The sequence below is a fragment of the Canis lupus genome, chromosome 34 (genome assembly GCF_011100685.1).
Source record: "Canis lupus familiaris isolate Mischka breed German Shepherd chromosome 34, alternate assembly UU_Cfam_GSD_1.0, whole genome shotgun sequence".
Classification (NCBI taxonomy): domain Eukaryota; kingdom Metazoa; phylum Chordata; class Mammalia; order Carnivora; family Canidae; genus Canis; species Canis lupus.
In genome coordinates this window covers 22484607-22504517 of record NC_049255.1, presented here as the reverse complement: position 1 = coordinate 22504517, position 19911 = coordinate 22484607, and the positions used below count along the sequence as shown (strand labels likewise).

General features: G+C 40.4%; 1 protein-coding gene across 1 annotated transcript; it reads left to right on the top strand.

The window, feature by feature from the left end:
• Nucleotides 1-518: 518 nt before the first annotated feature.
• Nucleotides 519-16610, top strand: CLDN1 (claudin 1). Its single transcript, XM_038583693.1, has 4 exons — nucleotides 519-889; nucleotides 9861-10025; nucleotides 12188-12272; nucleotides 13943-16610. Exons 1-4 carry the CDS (start codon nucleotides 667-669, stop codon nucleotides 14103-14105), a joined length of 636 nt encoding a protein of 211 aa, XP_038439621.1. The 5' UTR covers nucleotides 519-666; the 3' UTR covers nucleotides 14106-16610.
• The last annotated feature ends 3301 nt before the right edge of the window (nucleotides 16611-19911 follow it).

Here is a 19911-nt window from a genome sequence, read left to right as displayed (position 1 = left end):
AGGGACAGGAGGTGTCACGGGGATGGACAGCGAATGCCTTTTAGTGAGATAGCGACAGAAGTTGCAAATGAAACCGTGGGTCTCTTGAGGCCTCTATTTCTCTTCTGTACGGATTGTTAGTGTTTCCACGTACAGAGTCATTTGGGGGTAAATGTAGACTGAACCAATGGGAAGAGGAAGAAGAGGGAGGATGCAGATGGGAGGGGGCGAGGCCCTGATCCTTCCCAGGGGTCGCCCGGGGCGCAGGGGCGCGCGCACACGCACACACACGCGGGGTCCCCGCTCCCCGCTCCCCGCCGCTGCCCCCGTCCGCCGCCAGGGGGCGCTGCGCTGCGCTGCGGGCGGCGGGCGGCGGGCTGCGGGCGGGGGGCGGAGCTGCTTTAAATCGCGGCGCCGCGCGGGTCGGAGCGCAGTCCCGGAGCCCGCGGCGCGGCTTCTCGGTCCCTTCTCCGGCGCCCGCCCGACCCCGGCCCCGACCCCGGCCCCGACCCCGACCCCCCGCTTCCGCGCGGGCGGCTGGCCGCGGTACCCCCGTCCGCCCCTGCCGGCTCCTCCCCGTGCACCTGCCACCTGCCACCTGCCTCCTGCCACCTGCCACCTGCCTCCTGCCTCCTGCCTCCTGCCACCTGCCAGCCGAGCGGCGCGGGCGCGGGCGCCGGGCGAGCCATGGCCAACGCGGGGCTGCAGCTCCTGGGCTTCCTGCTGGCCTTCCTGGGCTGGGTGGGCTCCATCGTCAGCACGGCGCTGCCCCAGTGGAAGATCTACTCGTACGCCGGCGACAACATCGTGACGGCCCAGGCCATCTACGAGGGGCTGTGGATGTCCTGCGTGTCGCAGAGCACCGGGCAGATTCAGTGCAAGGTCTTCGACTCGCTGCTGAATCTGAACAGTGAGTCCCCCCCTGCCCCCGGCCCCGGCCCCGGCCCCGGCCCCCAGCCCCAGCCCCAGCCCGGGGCTGCGCTCTGGGGGCACTGGCCACCGCTCGGCCCTGCGGCATCCTTACGTGGTCCTGAAACTTCAGCAGATCAAGCCTCCTGACCATGCGCCTTGTCGTGAGGAAGCAGGAGCAAACTGTGGTTCTGGGGGGGAGAGATGCCCTGGTTTTTCCTCTAACTCGCAGGTGACACTTCTGCTCTAGGTGTGGTCTCCTCTCAAATCCCCATGAAAGTGGGGTGCAGATTGAGGGGGGAAGGCCAGCCTCCAGCCTGGGCTCTTAGGCTCTCCCTGAATATCCTTAAGATTCTGTGTCCATTGAAGGATGGTGGGGTTTGGCCAAGAAAACAATCCGCTTTGAAAAGTTTGGTGCCTGGTAGCTTTTCTGGATTCTACGATTCATACATGATCCTAAAGTCTTAGGTAGATTGTGAGGGGGGGGGTGGGGATTTAAATCTATCTTTACTATGAATTTTCATAGTAAAAGTTACATTCCTACGTGGAATGTCCCAACCTGCTGCTCACACTTGAGCTTGAATCTTTCAAAAATCAAAAGTGATTTTTAACATCCTGTAAGTATGGGGAGGCTCCTTTCCATCCTCTTCCATGACTCCTTGAAGAAGCCTCTTGAGATCCCCCTGGACGGTTTAGTTTTTCAAGCCAGGGGCCTGCAGAGGAGGCAGATTGCATAGTGTTGTTTTGGAAAAAGAAGGTGGATGGCAGATGGAAAAGGGTGACGGGAAAGAAAAGTTCTAAGCAAACTTTTACGAAGGAGAATGAGGGCACTGGAGAAGATGCAGCAGGGGAGACTCAGCTGATGAAGGCAGAGCTCAGCCAGGGAGGAAGGTAGAGAGAAATGGTGGGTCTTCTCCAAGCTTCCATCTTCCTTAATGGAATTTCTGGGCAGCACATGTCTGTTCTTCTGTCAAGTTGGAAAGAACTATGTAGAGAGAAATATTTCTCTCTTTTTAAAAAGATTTTATTTATTTATGATATACATAGAGAGAGACGGGGGCAGAGACAGAGGCAGAGGAGGGAGAGGCAGGCTCCATGCAGGGAGCCCGATGTGGGACTCGATCCCGGGGCTCCAGCATCGCACCCTGGGCCAAAGGCGGCCGCTAAACCGCTGAGCCACCCGGGGATCCCCAGAGAGAGAAATATTTCTAAGAATGATGGGAAGAAGGATGATAGGGTGGCCTTCTTACTTTTATTTTCTTAGGTAAAAGGTTTTGAGTGCCTTCTTAGAAACTCATTAAATTCCCACTTACTTAGGTCATAACCGTTCATGGCTGGAGTACCTTCCTTGAGATGCTACATCAGTTGTCTTGCCCCAGTGTCTCTCCTGCCCTGGAACTAACCTGAAGAAAAGCTTCCTTCGTCTTTGGCTGGATAAGCAAGCCTGTCCACCAGCCCACCTGGTGCAGAGAGTGAGCCATTGTTGCCATTGCTCAAGCTTCCTTCCGTCGCCCTGTCCACCTCCTCTCTGTACTTTTGTCAAAAGCCATACAGCTGAGAGATATTAAATCCGTTCTGAAGCTGTTTAAACAGGTCGAACACCTGTTGGGATTTGGTTGGTCAGTGTGCATGGTGGTTTGAGTGTTGTCACTCCAACCTTTCAAAGTTCCCACATTAGGATCCCTTTTTACCATATATAAGAAGTGTATTAAGTACTTCCCTGTATATAATCATTGAATCTCTCCCCCACCCCATGAAAAGACAAAATGCGGGTAAGGAAATGGTGTCAGGCTTTCTGGGTGTCATGTCGAGGACTTGGCAGATGGAGAAGGTTTTAAGGCAATTCCAGAGGTCCCTGATTCTTCTGATCAAAACAGCTTATTTTCAATTTGGTTAAATAAGTTTCCTTTTATTTCTTTAGGTGACCAAATAGAATCCATTTGGGACCCCTGGGAGGCTCAGTGGTTAAGTGTCTGCCTTCGGCTTAGGGTATGATCCCGGGGTCCTGGGATCGAGTCCCACATCGGGCTCCCTACAGGGAGCCTGCTTCTCCCTCTGCCTATGTCTCTGCCTCTGTGTGTCTCTCATAAATAAATAAATAAAATCTTTTTTTAAAAAAGAATCCATGACCAGATTGAGCCATGCCATAAATACTCCCAGCAGGTCATCACTGTACATGATAATGTGTTAAAATGTTTTATTTTCATTTATTCCTAGTTAATATAGTTGTTATAGTTTTTGAAGCTGTAGCGGAAGAACTAAACAATACTTCTCTCCCCCATACGCATTTTTTTAACTGATTTTTTTAAACTTCAGATCAGATTCCTCTTTTTGTTTTGGTTAAAACCAGGATTTATTCAAAGTGGAGCTGAGTCCTTTCTCTCAAAACTGATTCCCAGAGGAGGGAGTCTTGACTCACAGGTGCTCTCCCAACCTGCCCATGACTCACTGGATGCCTTTTGAATGGAGCCCAGAGAACCTGTCTCTGTTTCTCTGCCTGAGCAGTGGTCCTCACTCTGCTCTGATGTAGAGACCTGGGTTTGGTGGTTTTGTGCAGTTTTGTGATTCATTACCTGGTTTTGGTGCAGTTTTGTGATATCTAGAAGAGAACAGGATTGTCTTATATGTAAGTAGTTTTCCTTGTAAAGGGTTACATCTCAGAAAGTGCTTGTAGCTGATAGCCTGGCTAGAAGTTTCCTGAGATTGTTCCTTGTTCTCTTTGCCAGTGGGGCCCACTTGGCATCTTAGAGAGGAGAGACAGAAGCACTAGATGTGTTAAAAGCCCTTGATCGCCTGTTCTAACTAGTGTCAACCATAAAAAGCACATGACATTCATAAAAATATCTAAAGGGTGTTTAAACCAATAGAGGAAATGGGATACAACAGGGCTCCTTTTAGGTGGGTTTCTTGCAGAACCGTTTATAAAAATGTAACTGAGAAACTTCTCTGGGGGAGACAAAATGTTATGCTGCGTATTGTGAGACAATGTCATTTCCATCCCAAGTATGAGATGTTTATTTACACTGATGACTCCTGCAGCTGGGAGTTGGCATCTACAAAGCGGAGTGCAGTAGACTTTTTCTAGATTAAACTGTACATCTTGCCCTGTTGATCCAATTCTCAAACTTTTGGCAAGCTTGTGCCTATTTTAGGTACTTAGCCAATTGTTTCTCCTTGCTTGATTTTAATAGTTAGAGCTGTCCAAAGATTGGGCTATCCTAGGAGGCTGCATTGTGGGAGGTGCGCAAGCAGAGAAGTAAGCATTTTATAGGAATGTTGTAGGGAAAATCCAAGCACCAGACAAATGGAAGGTTAGGCCAGACTCTCTCTAAGTCTCATCTAACCTTGAGATTCTGTAATTTGTTTATAAGCTCCTCTAGCCTGTTCAACTTGCTTTGCATGAATCCACATGTGTGTAGGTGTGCTTAATGAGTATTGGTTGTCAGTGAGGTTTCCAAGCACTCTCCCCATGATGTCAGGCTCAATCAAAGAGACGAAATCACTGACTTGGATTTTAAACTTTTCAAAGTCTTGAAAACATAGGCAGAGAGGAAGGTACCCACTGACACTTCCCCAGACTGCATAATGCCTGCTACATCCCAAGGGTGTTCAACGGGCTATTAGTGTTCAAATCTGTTTCATGAACTAGTTTTGACTCTTGGAATGATGGAAGTAGAAGAAAACAATCCAAGCTTGAGATCAGAAGTTCTCAGTTCTGACCCTGGTTTTAGTAATATACATACTAACCAGCTATGTATTATGGCAAGCCACTTGATTTCTCTGAGCTGAAGAGAAATAAAATAAGACTTATTTTACAAGCCTTACCTATATAATAGGGCAGGGTAAGAGGAATGGGGAGATGAATCCACGATTCATCCATCCACTCAACAAACGGAAGCCAGGCCTTATTCTTGCTCCCAGGGATGTCACTCAGATGATTTATAAGGTGGCAATGGTGATTCCTTCCAGTGTCAACATTCTTTGTTACTAACTGCCGTGATTGAACATGAAGAAGCAAGTGGTGGGGTTTAGGTTTCCTTGATTGGAGTGATGAGTAAGTGGTACTATAGAAGCATAAATTTAATCACGAGGCAATTTCTCTAAGGAAAAAAAGAAGTTAGCAAAACCACTCAAGACATCCTGAGAACTGGCAAGTCCTGCCTCCTCCCAAACACTTCAGTTACTGACTATAGTGGTGTATTGAGGTCATACCCAGCGGCCACCAGCTTCTGCACCAGTACAATGGAAATCCTAACAATGCGAACTTGCGAGAAACTTTGAACTTGAGTCAAAGTGAAAAAGCCATGGGAGTATGGTTCTGTGACAGTCTGTGATGAGCTCATCTAACTGCGGAGAAGAAAACGTTTTAGTTCTAGTCACCCGATGCTCAGTTCATTTACTTGTCTAATACTTATTAAGCAACCACTCATGCAAAGGGGGGCTACATGAGGATGCAGATTTAATTAAAATTGCATACGACATAGGGTAATAATATAGCAATATGGCCAGTAAGTTGCATAAATGATGTCAGGTATTTATAGGAGATTCTAGTACTAATATAGTAAGACTTTTAAAAAACCATTAGAAAAAAAATTGACATTCTTGTCTGTGCTTGTCTTTCTACACTTATGTTGATTAACCCAACTGTAGTAGATCAGTAACTTCTTACTCATTTCTTGTCTTGTAAGTAGAGATCTTTGTAAGTATATTTTCAAATTATACTTTCAGGTTGAAAGTGGTGAGAACTCCTTAGGGAGTCTTTAATCTCAAGATTATCGGTCTAGCTAAATGTAATTAAAAGACTGCCTCCTCTCTCTACTGCTGAATAATGACGAGAAACAATACTGTCGGTTTTTGAATGTTTGCTAACCATTTTCTCCACAGACAACTTTAGTCAGTGATAATAATATTGTAGCGGCATCTCCAAATTTAAAGGGCCAGGAAAGGAACATATTTGCTTCTAGAGTAGATCTAATTAGACAAGCTCAGAGTTAAAATTCAAGGTTATTCTGTATCTCTCAGGCTCAAAATGTTATTTTGTGGCTTGCAAATATTTCTCAATTTCTCTACCCTGCTGAGCATCATTCCACTAGGAGAAAAACTTTCTCAGAAGCTCATCTGATGCAGAATTTAAAAATTTTTGAAAATTAAAAAAAAATAATCAAGTTAAGCAAAATGTGTGATCTGTTCCCTCCTTGTATAAGTTTCCGACGTTTAATGATTGAAATCAAGTCTGGCTTTATATAGCAAAATTTTATTTTGCTGAGGCATTTCTCAGTAGTATATCAAAGATTAAGCTAACCACAAGAGAGTATTTTTTCCCCTATTGTATTAGTGCAATTTTGAAAAAGTAAAAACATGTTCTAATTTGAATTAATTGAACACAGATTGAATAATCATGTAGCCTGCCAGGTATTATTCTTAGTGTGTTTTGGATAGAACAAATATCTGGCCCAAGACATCAAGGAGCTCACAATTACATATTTTAGATCTCTGACTTAAAAGACTTCCATAAGACCTTAATTTGAAGGATTCATCTGGTTCCAGTTTAAAACTGTGCAATTTAGATTCTATCTCTACATAAAACCCTCATAACTTGTAATACAACACTTGCTTACTCTGACTTTGTAATCCATTGTTACATATGCCTGACTAGTGAGTTTTGATGTTGTTCTAATTCTCAGCCTTTTTTTTTAAATATCCCTCCTCCACCCCTACATATCACTATAGTTAAGAGTTCATCTAACTGTCTCCAATGGAGCAAGATGAGATTTTGTGTTTGAGGTCCATCCAGTATTGTAAAATACAAAAAAAAAAAAAAAAAATTTGTAAGTCAATGGATGCCAAAATGTAAATGAAAAATATTACTTTGCAAAATAATGCTATTTCTTTATCAGATTTTTAATAATAAATTTATTTTTATTGTTCAATTTGCCAACATACAGAATAACACCCAGTGCTCATCCCGTCAAGTGCCCCCCTCAGTGCCCACCACCCAGTCACCCCCACCCCCCGCCCTCCTCCCCTTCCACCACCCCTAGTTCGTTTCCCAGAGTTAGGAGTCTTCCATGTTCTGTCTCCCTTTCTGATATTTCCTATCAGATTTTTAAAGATGAAACACGGTCCCCTGATCTATATAGCTTATATGATTCCTAAGGATTTTCCCCCCCATTTTCTCCATTATTTTTTGTACATGATACAAATACATCACATTTTGTAAAGAAATAAAACATGGGGGGTTGTAGCAAACAGAACAAAATATCTGCCTCCCCCTCCCCTTTGGAAACTTTGTGAAAGAGGTGGAAAGAATAAAATGGATATGGCATGAATCCCCTGTGCTTTCCTGGCGAACTTGAAGAGAACAAGATTAGAGATGGGAACTGTGAATGTTAGATCATTCCAGGTGAGCACAGATGGAGCCCTGGTGTGGTTTATCTCTGTGCGCTCCCTGCCTGGGTGGTTTTATACAAGTCTGACTCATGAGACCGAGAGGCCCAGGAGACTAGACTCCTCGTGAGGAATACCTTGTGATCCAAGTGCTCAGACCTGCTGGGCTGGTGGCCTGCTGTTTTTATGTGAAGTGCAGATCAGAATAATTATTATAGGAGCTGGGTCAGGTTGGAAGCCCTACAACTCAAACAAAGTGGAAAACTTGGAGAGAGATCAGAGATTAACCATAAAGGTGATTAATAAAGGTTGGAAAACTGAACGTTTATGAGAAAAACAGCGGAAGTGGCCGAGAGATGTGGAAGACTGAATATATCTGAAGGATTATCATAGGAAGAATATTTACTAATTGTGTTCCTTGTACTGAAGGCAAAAATCCTGTTACCCCTTTTTTAAAACCCTACAATGACTTCTGACTATGCTTAGAATAAACACATAACACCTTACTGTAGCTTGCAAAACCCTGTAGGGCCTCTACTTTCTGATCACCCTCTAAATGCACCTCATTTTGTCACATTCTGACATCCTCCAGTAGAGTGGCCAGCTGTCCTCATTCGTCCAGGATTCAGGTTCTTCTTAGCAGGTAGGACTTGTAGTTTTAAAACCAAGACAGTGCCAGGCAAACAGACGGGCCGTCGTCTTATCCTCCTGGCACATGGATTATCTTTGTGATTTTTAGTTATCTCTTCTTCCAGCATTCTTTTGCCTGAAATGCTTTTCTTCTGAGTGGCATTTAGGACCAAATCTGAAATTTGTGTTTCGTATAAGAGCTTAAGTTATTTCACTTTTCAATCTCCTGTTACGTAATGATTGTCTTTGCAAAGACTATTGGTAAATCAGAAGGAAGGACACGCCATAACGGTGGATTCTTTGGTACTTTCCTCTTCTTACCACAGTATTGTTTGTGATCCAAGGAAGAAGTCTTAGGCTAATCTTATAAGCAGCTTCAGTTCCCAGGAAACCCACAGTCCATGGAACATGTGTTTTGATTCAGCAATTCTTATCGCCTGGAATCTTAAGAGAAGTGTGTAGGTAGGGTGCATGTGCACCCACACAAGTTTACGGGAAGCTGGATATGTAAGGGGATATGTATCTGTTTTGCTGTTTACTTAAATCAAATAAAAATGCATCTTGGCTTCCAAAATATCTCTCAAGTACAGTAAAAAAAAAAAAAAAAAAAAAAGCTTTTGATTCTTCTTAGAAAGAGGTCATTGTGATTTTAGCAGAGATTGTCTGGTTATGGCAAGGATGTAAGTATTAAATTAAAATCGAATGTTTTAGAAACCTTTACAGTTCATTATGATTGGAAATGTAAGTTTTCAACCCCGAACATCATAGGACTGAGCTTAGATATCAATTTGACAGTGAGATACAAAGCTTTTCCATCATGTCAGCCACTTTCAAAGACCATCAACAAGTAAGTTGTTCCAACTTCCTGGTTAGAGATATCATCATTCACACTTTACATAATAGAAACTTGGTCCCAAAGAATAATAAGTAGCTTACCCAAGATAGCACGGTTTGTTACAATGTAAATAATAGTTATGCATGCAAAAATAATTGTCACATGTTAACACTGTCAATAAGATAATGATCTTTATCTGAAGGAGGAAACAAATCTAGAATTAATCAAACTCATTTACCCAGAGTAGTTTCAGATCATTTTTTTTTTTAAATCTGTGCCTTTATATCACAATGATGGTGTCATGTTTATATTCCATAAGAAACATACTGGCATAACCTCCTGAAGCTGACTCTACCATGATTTAGTATACCAACGACAACAACAGGAAATGAGAAAATTAGTGGAATCTTGAGAAATACTGCATTAATTTATTGTCAGCTATTTTACAACATGACAGTTTAATAGTTTTGAATACTAGTGATATCTCTAGTATGAAACTACCCTGTTCCAAAGTAACATCTCAAAGGTTATTTTTCTTTGTTCTAAGAAAATAGCATTTATATCCCCCAGCCCCAACCCAGTCACTGGAGATGCAAATATTACTTATCCAGCCATGATAATCTTTGAGAAATTCATTACTTATCTTCCAAATTTACTTGTTTTTTTTTCTGAAGCTTGATGATTGGAATATAAAGCTGTTGACTATTACCAAAGTATCTTGTAAGCCATTTTAATTATAAATGGTTTAACATTAAGGATAATGCATATGATTGTTATTTCAGAATTAAAATACTCTGTTCGTGAGGATTAAAGATGTATTAGTTCTGCTAAACCTATTCAACCAGACCATTAATTATTTTTCCAGAGGATTTGAAGTTCATATTGAAAACAAAATGTGAGGGCTGGAGGGCTTCTTATTCATCATGCAGCCAGGCATTTATTTTTCTGGAGTGGAAATTGTGTTGGTCACCTGCAGAAACATCACTAGAACTGGGGTCTCCTGACTCCTCGTTCTTATTTATCTTTTCCATTCAATATTAAAATATACATGGCCTTCAGTCACCCTCCTCTTGTTGGCCTAGGCATGTTTTTTTACGTGTTCTAAAATGTTTCCCACCAGGTACTTTGCAAGCAACCCGTGCTTTGATGGTGATTGGTATCCTGCTGGGACTTATAGCCATCTTTGTGGCCACTATTGGCATGAAGTGTATGAAGTGCATGGAAGACGATGAGGTGCAGAAGATGCGGATGGCTGTCATTGGGGGAGTGATATTTCTTATTGCAGGTAAGAGAGGCCCTGTCCCCCTTTCACCTTCCTTGTCTGTCTCTGGCATGGGTAAAGATATAGTTTTCAGTTTCTGTAGGTTTTGTTGTATTTGTTGTACCTGGATTGAATTTTTCAGTTTCTTTAAAATCTTGAAGACATAGAAACCTTAAGTCTAGTTGACTTTGACATTCTCAAATAGGATCCAAATGAAAAACTGAGATCTGTGCTCATGGTAGGCAGGTCTATTCATTGAGGTTCCAGGTGCCAACTGATTTGCTAGAACCAGTCTTCCAGGTGAAGAGAGATAGTTTCTATTTCGCAAACACTAAGAAACTATTCTATAAAATTCAGAAGATTTCTGTAGTGTCTCCACAGGCATTATGTGGCAAAGATGGGGAGTTATGACAGAGGATGTGAAGAATGTGTGAATCGTACAGGTCTGTGAGGAATGGATGGAACTGGGATTTGGGGAGAAAAATGAGGACAACATTTCAGGTAGACAGATCTGATTCCAGAATAAACAGGATGTATTATAGATACAAGAAGAGAAAGGCCAAATGGAGTGGAGGTAGAAGGTTGGAATGACAGAAAATTAGGTTAGATGAGTTAAGAAAGAGAAAACTTTGGTAAAGGAATGAAATTACATTTTCCATAGAAAATACATATGTGTGGGCAGCCGGGGTGGCTCAGTGGTTTAGCGCAGACTTCAGCCCAGGGCATGACCCTGGAGACCCGGGATCGAGTCCCACATGGGGCTCCCTGCTTCTCCCTCTGCCTGTGTCCCTGCCCTTCTCCCTCTCTCTATCTCTCATGAATAAATAAATAAAATCTTAAAAAAAGAAAATACATATGTGTTCGTTTTATTCGAGTGCTGATTGATGAGTTACATATGTGAACTTTGAGAAAACGAGTACCAGAAAAAGACATGGTTGGTTTCATTATAAAACCATATGATAAGGATTATATTAAATAATATAGTATGTATGTATGCATATAAAATAATAAAGGGATCAGTCTTTCAGTTCACTCAGATTAACTCCTATCAGGAAAAGCATGAGCAGCATTTTATTCCCAACCATTTGGTCCCAAAGGCCATGAATAAACATACTGTGTAGCATCCCTCCCTCGCTTGCCCTCTTATAACTCCTGTAAGTGACTGCAACACCCCCACTTCCATTTCAGGGACTTCCTAGGGAGTGAGGGCAGCAGGTTCCAGAACATTCTCATGGTCTGAGCAGCCAAAAGCAGTAGTGTTTTCTGTCAAGTATTAGAGGCAATTAGATTAGACTGGGTTTTTGTTTTTGTTTTTGTTTTTGTTTTTGTTTTGGGGGGGAAAGAGGGAAAGAGGAAATAGCATGGAAATATTTAATCTGTTTATATTGATGACTTTGTATGATTACTATAAAAAGAAGTTATTTAATTTCCTTAGATAAGAGATATTGAGATACTTTATACTTCTTATAAATGATAGAAGTAATTATGTTGGCAGAGTAGTTTCCCTAGTAATACTGAAATAAGAGATGCTTGGAAATTGAGAGTAAGCTGTGTAAATTGATCCAGTATGGTACCTCAGCAAATCCCAAGGCAGTACCTGGTATGTCTGACCAGCAGGACAGTACGATTTGGGTGGTTGGATTTGTACTGAGACAGGTCCTGGTCTTCCCTGCTGTCTACTTGTTTACTTTCCTTTGACCCCACAGAAATGTAAATTTTGAATTTTGGTCAAGATAAATGTGGAAGGGTTTTCATCTTCCCTTTTGCAAGGATCTCTGTCTATACTAATACAGACATCTGTTTTATCAAAAGTTGCTTAGTACATTATGTGCAAAAATATCTTTGAAGATCTTAACTGTTATCAACCTGTTGAATTGTTTCCAAAAAAGCATTAATTGTGCCCATGACCTTGGACCGTAAATGAATAAGGTGACATGAAGAGTATAAACCTTGCCCAACTTCAAACTGATTTTTTTGTCTGTCTTTACAGAATATTTGGAATAAATCATGTCCGCATCTCGCATCTTCCTAAGTTAAAATTGTCTAAATTAAAACTGACTAAATTTAAAATGTCAGCACTATTGATGAGATTTAATTCTTGTAAAATGCTTTTATATTTAATGGGCTGTGTATTTACGTTCATTGTTTCATAGTGATTAACAGTCTCTTGTTTTGAATTTCTGTAGGTCTGGCTGTTTTAGTTGCCACAGCATGGTATGGCAATAGAATTGTTCAAGATTTTTATGACCCTATGACCCCGGTCAATGCCAGGTAATGCTATTCATGCATAAAATAATTTGTTCTCTGAGAAAATACCCTTTCTGTCTCCTGCCAAGTCCAGCTAGTGCCATAACTTCTCAGATTTGCTTTCTAGAACTTTATGAAATTTTAGTCAAACCTGAAGATAGTCTAAAAGGCCTGTGACTCATGTTAAAATGAGCTTCGTTATTGCTTTAACAGCCTATATTGATGACAAAATGTACTTAAAAGTAGAAAATTTCTAGGCCCTGTACTTTCCAACTGTGCACTGGATCTTTTTTCTTGTTCATTTTTTTAATATCAATAAAGATGTTAACATATTTAACATTTCTTTTTTGAGGTATGTCCTAATACTTACAACACTTAATTAAGTGATTTGTGTGTGTGTGTGTGTGTGACTTAACACATGGTTAATGATTGATCGAAAAAATAACACTACTGTAGGGGTTGATGAATAATACTTCATTCCCAATAGATTAATTTTATTTAGGAAGACACAATTTAACTTATTTATGAGAAAAGTAAGTTGAAATACACTTTGAAACTTTATGCTCCATCACAACTATAAAATTGGCTTTGCTAAAGTCATTTTTGTTTACATTGTGAGTTGTAGAAAAGAAAGAGCTGATTCTGGGCTCTCATGTAACAACAGTCTTTGACCAGGGTCAAGGCTCTTTGTCTCACTGTGTTCACATCATTAAAGCCTAATAACTTCATTCAGAGTCAGGATGTTAAGGTGTAATTATTGTTTGTTGAGTGCTAAGAAGAATCCCTGTGGTCAAGAGATAAGACATGCTTCTCTTCATATAACCGCCCTTACCAGGAGAACATATCCTGCAGTGATCATGGTCATGTTGGAGCCTATTTCCTAAGACTTACAACATAGGAACAGAAACTGCAAGAGGTCAATAGGCTACATTTTTACCAGTAATGGATGTGGAAGCACTTTATAAATTGCTTGGCTCTATATTTGTGTCACATTGTCTCCCATGATCCTATAAGCTGTCCAGTGAGGCAGGTGGAATTATTGTGCTTTAAGAGAAGCAGAAATTTAAGGTTGGGAGGTGGCATTACTAGCCAAGAGTGCAGCAGTAGAGAGTCTGCATCAGGACTCAGGGCCAGGCCTCCCCTGGTCTGCCATCATTCACAGAGCGTCTCCCCAAGAGTCCGGCTCCATACATCCACATGTATCAGCTTAATCTAGAATGGTCTATGGATTGTTTACAAGTTGTTTTTTATGAAGCCATACATTTCTGATTTCAGTGTGTAGGTACCTAGGATCAATTATTGAAAATTCTAATAGTCCCCATTGCTTGCCAGCAATTTATAGGACACCATTGCTACTTGGCAATAGCATAATTGTTAAGTTTTAGCCTGGGAATCATAAACATGCTTCACAATTGTTCTCCATGTGGTAAAGTCTTTGGAAATACTGTGTGATTAACCTGGTGCTGCCTGCCATATTGCCTGAGCTACTATTGCAAAGTATCTGCAACTGCAATGTAAACATTCTGGTGTATCTGTAGTCATGAACCTTAGAGTGCTTCCCCAAAGGGATCATGGGGGATTTTTTTTTCCCTAGTGGAAAAATATATAATGAATATTATATCGATTTCCTTCCTTAATTATATTACAAAAGTTCCCAGTGATTCATTAATGAAACAAATGCATTGTCTTTGCAGGTATGAATTTGGTCAGGCTCTCTTCACTGGCTGGGCTGCTGCCTCTCTCTGCCTTCTGGGAGGTGCCCTGCTTTGCTGCTCCTGTCCCCGAAAAACAACATCTTACCCAACACCACGGCCCTATCCAAAACCTGCGCCTTCCAGTGGGAAAGACTACGTGTGACATGGAAGCAAAAGGAGATGACGTTGTTGACACAAAGAGGAAATGGACATCGAAATACTGTTATTGACATTAAGACCTCAGACTCTTGACTTTTGTAGTCTGAACTGTGGTATTGCAAACAACAGACAAATGCAAAAACAAAACAAAAAACATATTTTTTTAAAATATGCATCGCTAAAAATGCCTTAGTCTCATTTTATCTCCTTTCCTCAATATGGGAGGGAAGTCTTTTCCATTTTTGTTACTGTTTCCCACCGAGTAATCATCTCAAACATGGGGAGGGGGAGCTCCTTAAATATATATATAGATATGTACATATACATGTTTTTCTATAAAAAGTTAGATAGCAAAAACTCTTATCATTATGTTGGTACCAGGATACTTAAAATATATCTAAAATAGAAAAAAATATTTAATTCTATATTGATTAAAAAAGCAGTTTATTGGCATATTTCCCTTCTTCTATATGGACATATATAATAGGTCAAATATAATTTTCCATCTTTCATCAGCTGTTAGTGTCTTCGACAAAAGACCTAACCTGCTTTACCAAGTATGAGGTTTTTCACTTCTTCATGTGCTTCTTTTATATTATTTTTATTACAACCTTATAGCATGTGCTTTCATCGTTCTTCGTGCTTTTTTTTATGAGGCTGAGCTTAAATCTTGAATGTGATAACACATTTCATATGCCTACGATATCATTCCTGGGGTCAGGAAGAGTCTCTTATAAATCAGAGCTTTGGGAGCATGTCTTTCTGCAAGACCAGATGATCTATTCTTGTTGACCTTCCCACACGCTTTCTGTACTCTGACCTACAAGGCTCTTATTTGCTTTGAAAATATTTGTCTGATTGACTTGCTGTGTGCTGCTTTCCCAGGTGTTGTAACACAATTTTATTGATTGAATTTTTAAGCTACTTATCCACAGTTGTATATCCCTGCAAACTATCTTTTCTCCCCCACCCCCCCTCCACTGTATTGTTCTCTCATATGTAATTATCGTATAGTTTACCTCTTTCTAGAGAAAAAAATGGCTCACGTGTCTGTTTGTCTGAATGAAGTACTAGACTTCCTGTAGTGATAATCTGATGACAAGTATTCTCTCTCAGGCTGTAAGCGAGTCACTTAATCTTTCTCCTCTTTTCCCATCTGTCAAATTGAGATAATGATACTTAACCATCTGGTAGAGGCGGTGTGAGTATTAATTAGTTGATATTATGCTCATTCTTTGAACATGAACTATGCGTAAGTAGTGTTTTTATTTGCTCAATTGGCTGTTAAGTCACTGAATCAAACCTATGCACATATTTTTATATCGTTCAGCACCTTCCTTTCTTCAGTGGCCTATTTCCTTTCTCTGAGCTGTGTCCAGCCTAGCTCTTGGTTCTCTGCTCCATTTGAACAATTGCTCTTAGTTTTCCTATCTGAGAAATTGCTACTTCACTTGAGCAAGATGATGTAATGGAAAGGTGTTGGCTTTGGTGTCTGGAGACCTGCTTTGAGTCTTGGTGCTATCAATTACTGTGTGAGTTTGGGCAAGGCACTTGGCTGCCCTAGATTTATTGTCTCATCTGTAAAAAGGGGATTGTAATTCTGGACCTGCCTACCTCACAGGGCTGTTGTGGGGATCCGGTAAGATGCAATACATGTAAATGTCATTTTATAAGGTTAAAAAATAAAAAGTATACTGTATGGAGGAAAGGGTTAAGGATTTAAGTGCATCAGTTTGGGATTACTTTTCAAATCCCCGAAAAGAGAGAAGTTCTAAGAAATGGGTTTCTTGCCTTAATCTCTCATGTGATGGAAGACTAAAGTGAAATACAGCTTACTAAATGAAAAAAATTCTAAGGAAATCTTAGTTTCTTCAATCAGTATGGCCTGATGCTTTTTGTGGCTAAGCTTTTCTCCTTTCAGTAATGCAGACTTGACCTAGGACAAGTTTGCAGGTGTAATGGGTAAAACAGAAGTGTAAGCATCAGCAAAGCCAAAGTATAGAAGTTTTTTTTTTTTTTGAATTATAATAATTTGAAGGGTATACAAGGTGAGTTTCTGTTAAGTGATGCTATCAGAGTTGTAGCTATTAGCTGGCAGTTAGCACCTCTCAAATAGGTAGTTTGGGAATAGTAATTCATAGTGAACCCACATCGGGGGAGTTATCCAAAGGACTGCATCATGTGATGATAAGAACCAGTAAATTTTAGTATGTCTACCGAACCTGAGACTGTATGTACCTAGAAGGTATAATTCAAACAGCCTTTGCTTCATACAAAGCTTCTAATGATGTCTGAGTATAAATGCATGGTGGCTACTAGTTGCTAAGCTCTACAGAGAAATTGATAGTCCAAAATGGCCAACAGAATTGTTACACCAGAATTTATCCAATTTTGATATTTTTGTACTCTGCTTCTGTGCCTGGAAACAGACAAATAGATATTTTGGAGTTTTGTAATGGGAATTTGTATAAAGCATTACTCTTTTTCAATAAATTGTGTTTTTTTTTAAGATTTTATTTATTTATTCATGAGAGACACACACAGAGAAAGGCAGAGACATAGGCAGAAAGAGAAGCAGACTCCCTGTGGGGAGCCCAATGCAGGACTCCATCCCAGGACCACGGGATTGTGACCTGAACGGTAGGCAGATGGTCTACCACTGAGCCACCTAGGCGTCCCAAAATTGTGTTTTTTAATAAAAAACAAACAAACAATAAATCCTTAGCTTGTTTTTCTGATTATTTCAAGATCACCATGCTTTGAAGATGATATGGTTTGGGATAGGATCTGACTCACTCTATGTTCCTAGGAAAGCACTCTTGTGCCTCTGGGCCATCTGTCCCAGAGTAGTTGAGTGACTCTGCCCACTTGAATGTCCCTTTTTTTCTCTCAAACTGAGTTTCTTTCTCATCAAGGCTAGTGATAGAAGAGAATGCCAAGAGAAGTTACTTTATTTTCCTCATCCACAAACAGGGGATATGCTACAAAGAATGACTAAATAGTAAAATAGCTGGAAAGCATTGTGCAAGCTTAAGCTGGTTGTGTTCCTCAGAAGGTGGAAGAGTGACAGACTGGAGGCTAGAAACCCATTATCCTTTTTGTAATGATTATCATCAAAACCACCTTGGAGGAAAGCAAGTGATGAAGCACATTTACGCACTATCTGAAAATATCAATAATTGATAATGCTTTAATTGTAATCTCTCCCTGGGCAATTTTCCTCTTAACAAGAGAGGCTTGTCCACAAAAATTGCAGCTCTGTGTGCAATTTCAGGCATCAGCAGACTGGGTGAGAGAGGGGCTAAGTTCTGTTGGATCTGAACTGTTAAGCAGTTGCATCAGAATCCCCACTTTTCCTGCAGAATTTAAATCTCTGGGGGTGGGGTCCAGGCCCATGATGTTTGAGAGCAAATAAAATGCCTAAGTGCTCCTGCCAAGAACTCTTAAGGGAAAAACATGGATTGTAAATTATGTCAAGTAGAATCCTCTTCTGGGTGAGCTCATCCTTGCTGGATGCCTTTATTCTGGGCACTGTTTGACTTTCCCTTTCCTCACGTAGCACTTCCTGTATGGATGTGTGTCCTGGTTCAGAGAAAACTCCATGCCATTTTTATATTTCCCACTTTTTCAAGCCTGTTGCTAATCCTAATAAAGTCTGTAGTGAATTCTCTCCCTTCTCCTAGCAAGCGCAGAGGGGTAAGATTTCTGCACTCCCTCCTCTCCCACACCAGACATACTCATGCCCCCAGCCTGCCCTAAAATCTCAGCAATTAGCTGGTACCATGGAAACTGACAGAAGTCATTACAGATTCTTAAGTTGTATGGGAGCAGCTTGTTGAATCCAAAAATAATCAAAACCTTCTCAATGCTCTAATCTCTGCAAACCTCATGGCATTTTGTATACTTGACTTCCATCAATAGGTTTTTCCAACATGGCCAGTATGAGCGATTGGACACGAGATTGGAACTTATTCAATTAATATTTACTGAATATCTATAGTAGACCCAGGGCCATTAAATGCAGACAAGGCTAAACGATGTAGGAAATGAGTAAAACCCCCTGGGACTGAGCATGGTGAATGATGTTAAGTGGAAAGAGAACTGAACTAGCACTGGTTTGGCCATTGACTTGCCACAGTGAGCTATGGAGATCCCCATCCTTTTTTTTTTTTTTTTTTTTTTTTTTTAATCTGCAAAATGAGGAGCTTGGCCTCATATCGTGGTGCTTATCCATAACAAAATCAGAATCACCTGTGAAGTTTTGAAACTACCCAATTCCAGGACCTACCCCAGATCACTGAAATCAGAACCTCTGAGAGGGAGGCCCCAGGTAGTAGCTTCCCAAGACATTCTATAATGCTTGATCTGGACTATAAACCACGGGGCCATGTCATCCTTCAGGATCAATGATGCTCAAAAACTTTCCTGGCTAAACACATACCTAAGTACTTCATAGATTACAATGTTGTCTAATTATCCTTTCTCCGATTTTGCAGTTTTATTTTCTGACTTTAGGGGTTTTTGTTACTGTTGTTTGTTTGTTTTGGTGAGGGGGGAAAGAGTTAAAGGGAGGTTATTTTCATAGACTGTTCTCATACTTCTTCAGTAAATAATCTTTTTTTGTCGTTTTCTATTATTTTTAAATTACCTCCCAAAATAATCATTAAGACAAAGCAAATTTGGTTTTAACAAGCAGCCTTCTATTTAATAAATAATATTTTTTCAAAAGGATAAGTGATTAAAAAGCAGAGCCTGAGTTATTTTCTTCTGTTATGTGAAATTTTCACGAAAGTCCTTAGCAAAACCATAATCTTGATACGTTTATTTTAAATTAATTAATGATTTTATTTCATTTATTTCATCATCTCCACTATATTGTTAAGGCATTTATATGTAAGAAAGAACCCTATGGAAAAAGAAAAGCATGGGAATGATAAACACAAGATTCAATGCAGTGTTACATGTGGAGGAAGACAAGTGTTGGGATAGGTGAAGAGCTTAGAGGCCTATGGATGTTGTTTGGCTATGTTCTAGTCATGGGTTAAGTTAGAGGGTTCACAGATATTCATTACATATAATTATTATTCTTTAAAATGTGCATTACTATATATTCAGGTATAATATAGCAAATGGTGTATCAGAAAAGACAATAAAGAAATATGTTGTAAAAGGAAGAAAGTCAGTAAGCTTCCACTTTTATCCATAAAAGTGGATAGAACGGTGTTCCCATGGTCACATTCCATAGCAAGTTGGGAATTTTAGTTGCGCAGATGAGCACATCGCTGCCCATAAATAGCAGATTTTGCTTGCCTCGTTAGTTATATCACCTCAGCCAACTTACTAATGTCTCTCAGCCTCAGTAAGAATTTGTGTGTGACTTAACCCACACTTTTAGTAGGAATAAAATGACATAATATATGGGAATATCCTTTATAAACCAAAAACACTGAACGAATGTAGGGGAATATGGGTCCCAGGAATAATTCTCTTGGTAAAATGAAAGCCATTACCTTGACAATTTCAAGTGCACAGTTGATTGGGTAGGGTCTTTGCTCTGATTTCATATATTCGCCTAGCTCTGGGTCTGTCTTCAGGAATAATACACAGACTCAAAATTGCGAGACCCATACGACAGAATTAAAAAGCCAGGTTATCATTTCATGCACACTTCCTAATGATGTGACTTTTAAAAAATGATAAAACATAAAATGCACATGTAATAAAAATGCCTAGATGCAGCCACTTTACCATTTTACTTCTTCATGAGATGTTGGAAGGGAAGCAATTTTGCTGAGATGCTATCAGTTGAA

What these genes read in the sequence shown, in the direction of transcription:
- CLDN1 (XM_038583693.1), top strand. Translation starts at nt 667, where the DNA reads ATGGCCAACGCGGGGCTGCAGCTCCTGGGCTTCCTGCTGGCCTTCCTG. An exon ending in AGTGATATTTCTTATTGCAG is followed by an intron (nt 10,026 to 12,187) that starts GTAAGAGAGGCC and finishes GAATTTCTGTAG; the next exon opens with GTCTGGCTGTTTTAGTTGCC. An exon ending in ATGACCCCGGTCAATGCCAG is followed by an intron (nt 12,273 to 13,942) that starts GTAATGCTATTC and finishes TTGTCTTTGCAG; the next exon opens with GTATGAATTTGGTCAGGCTC.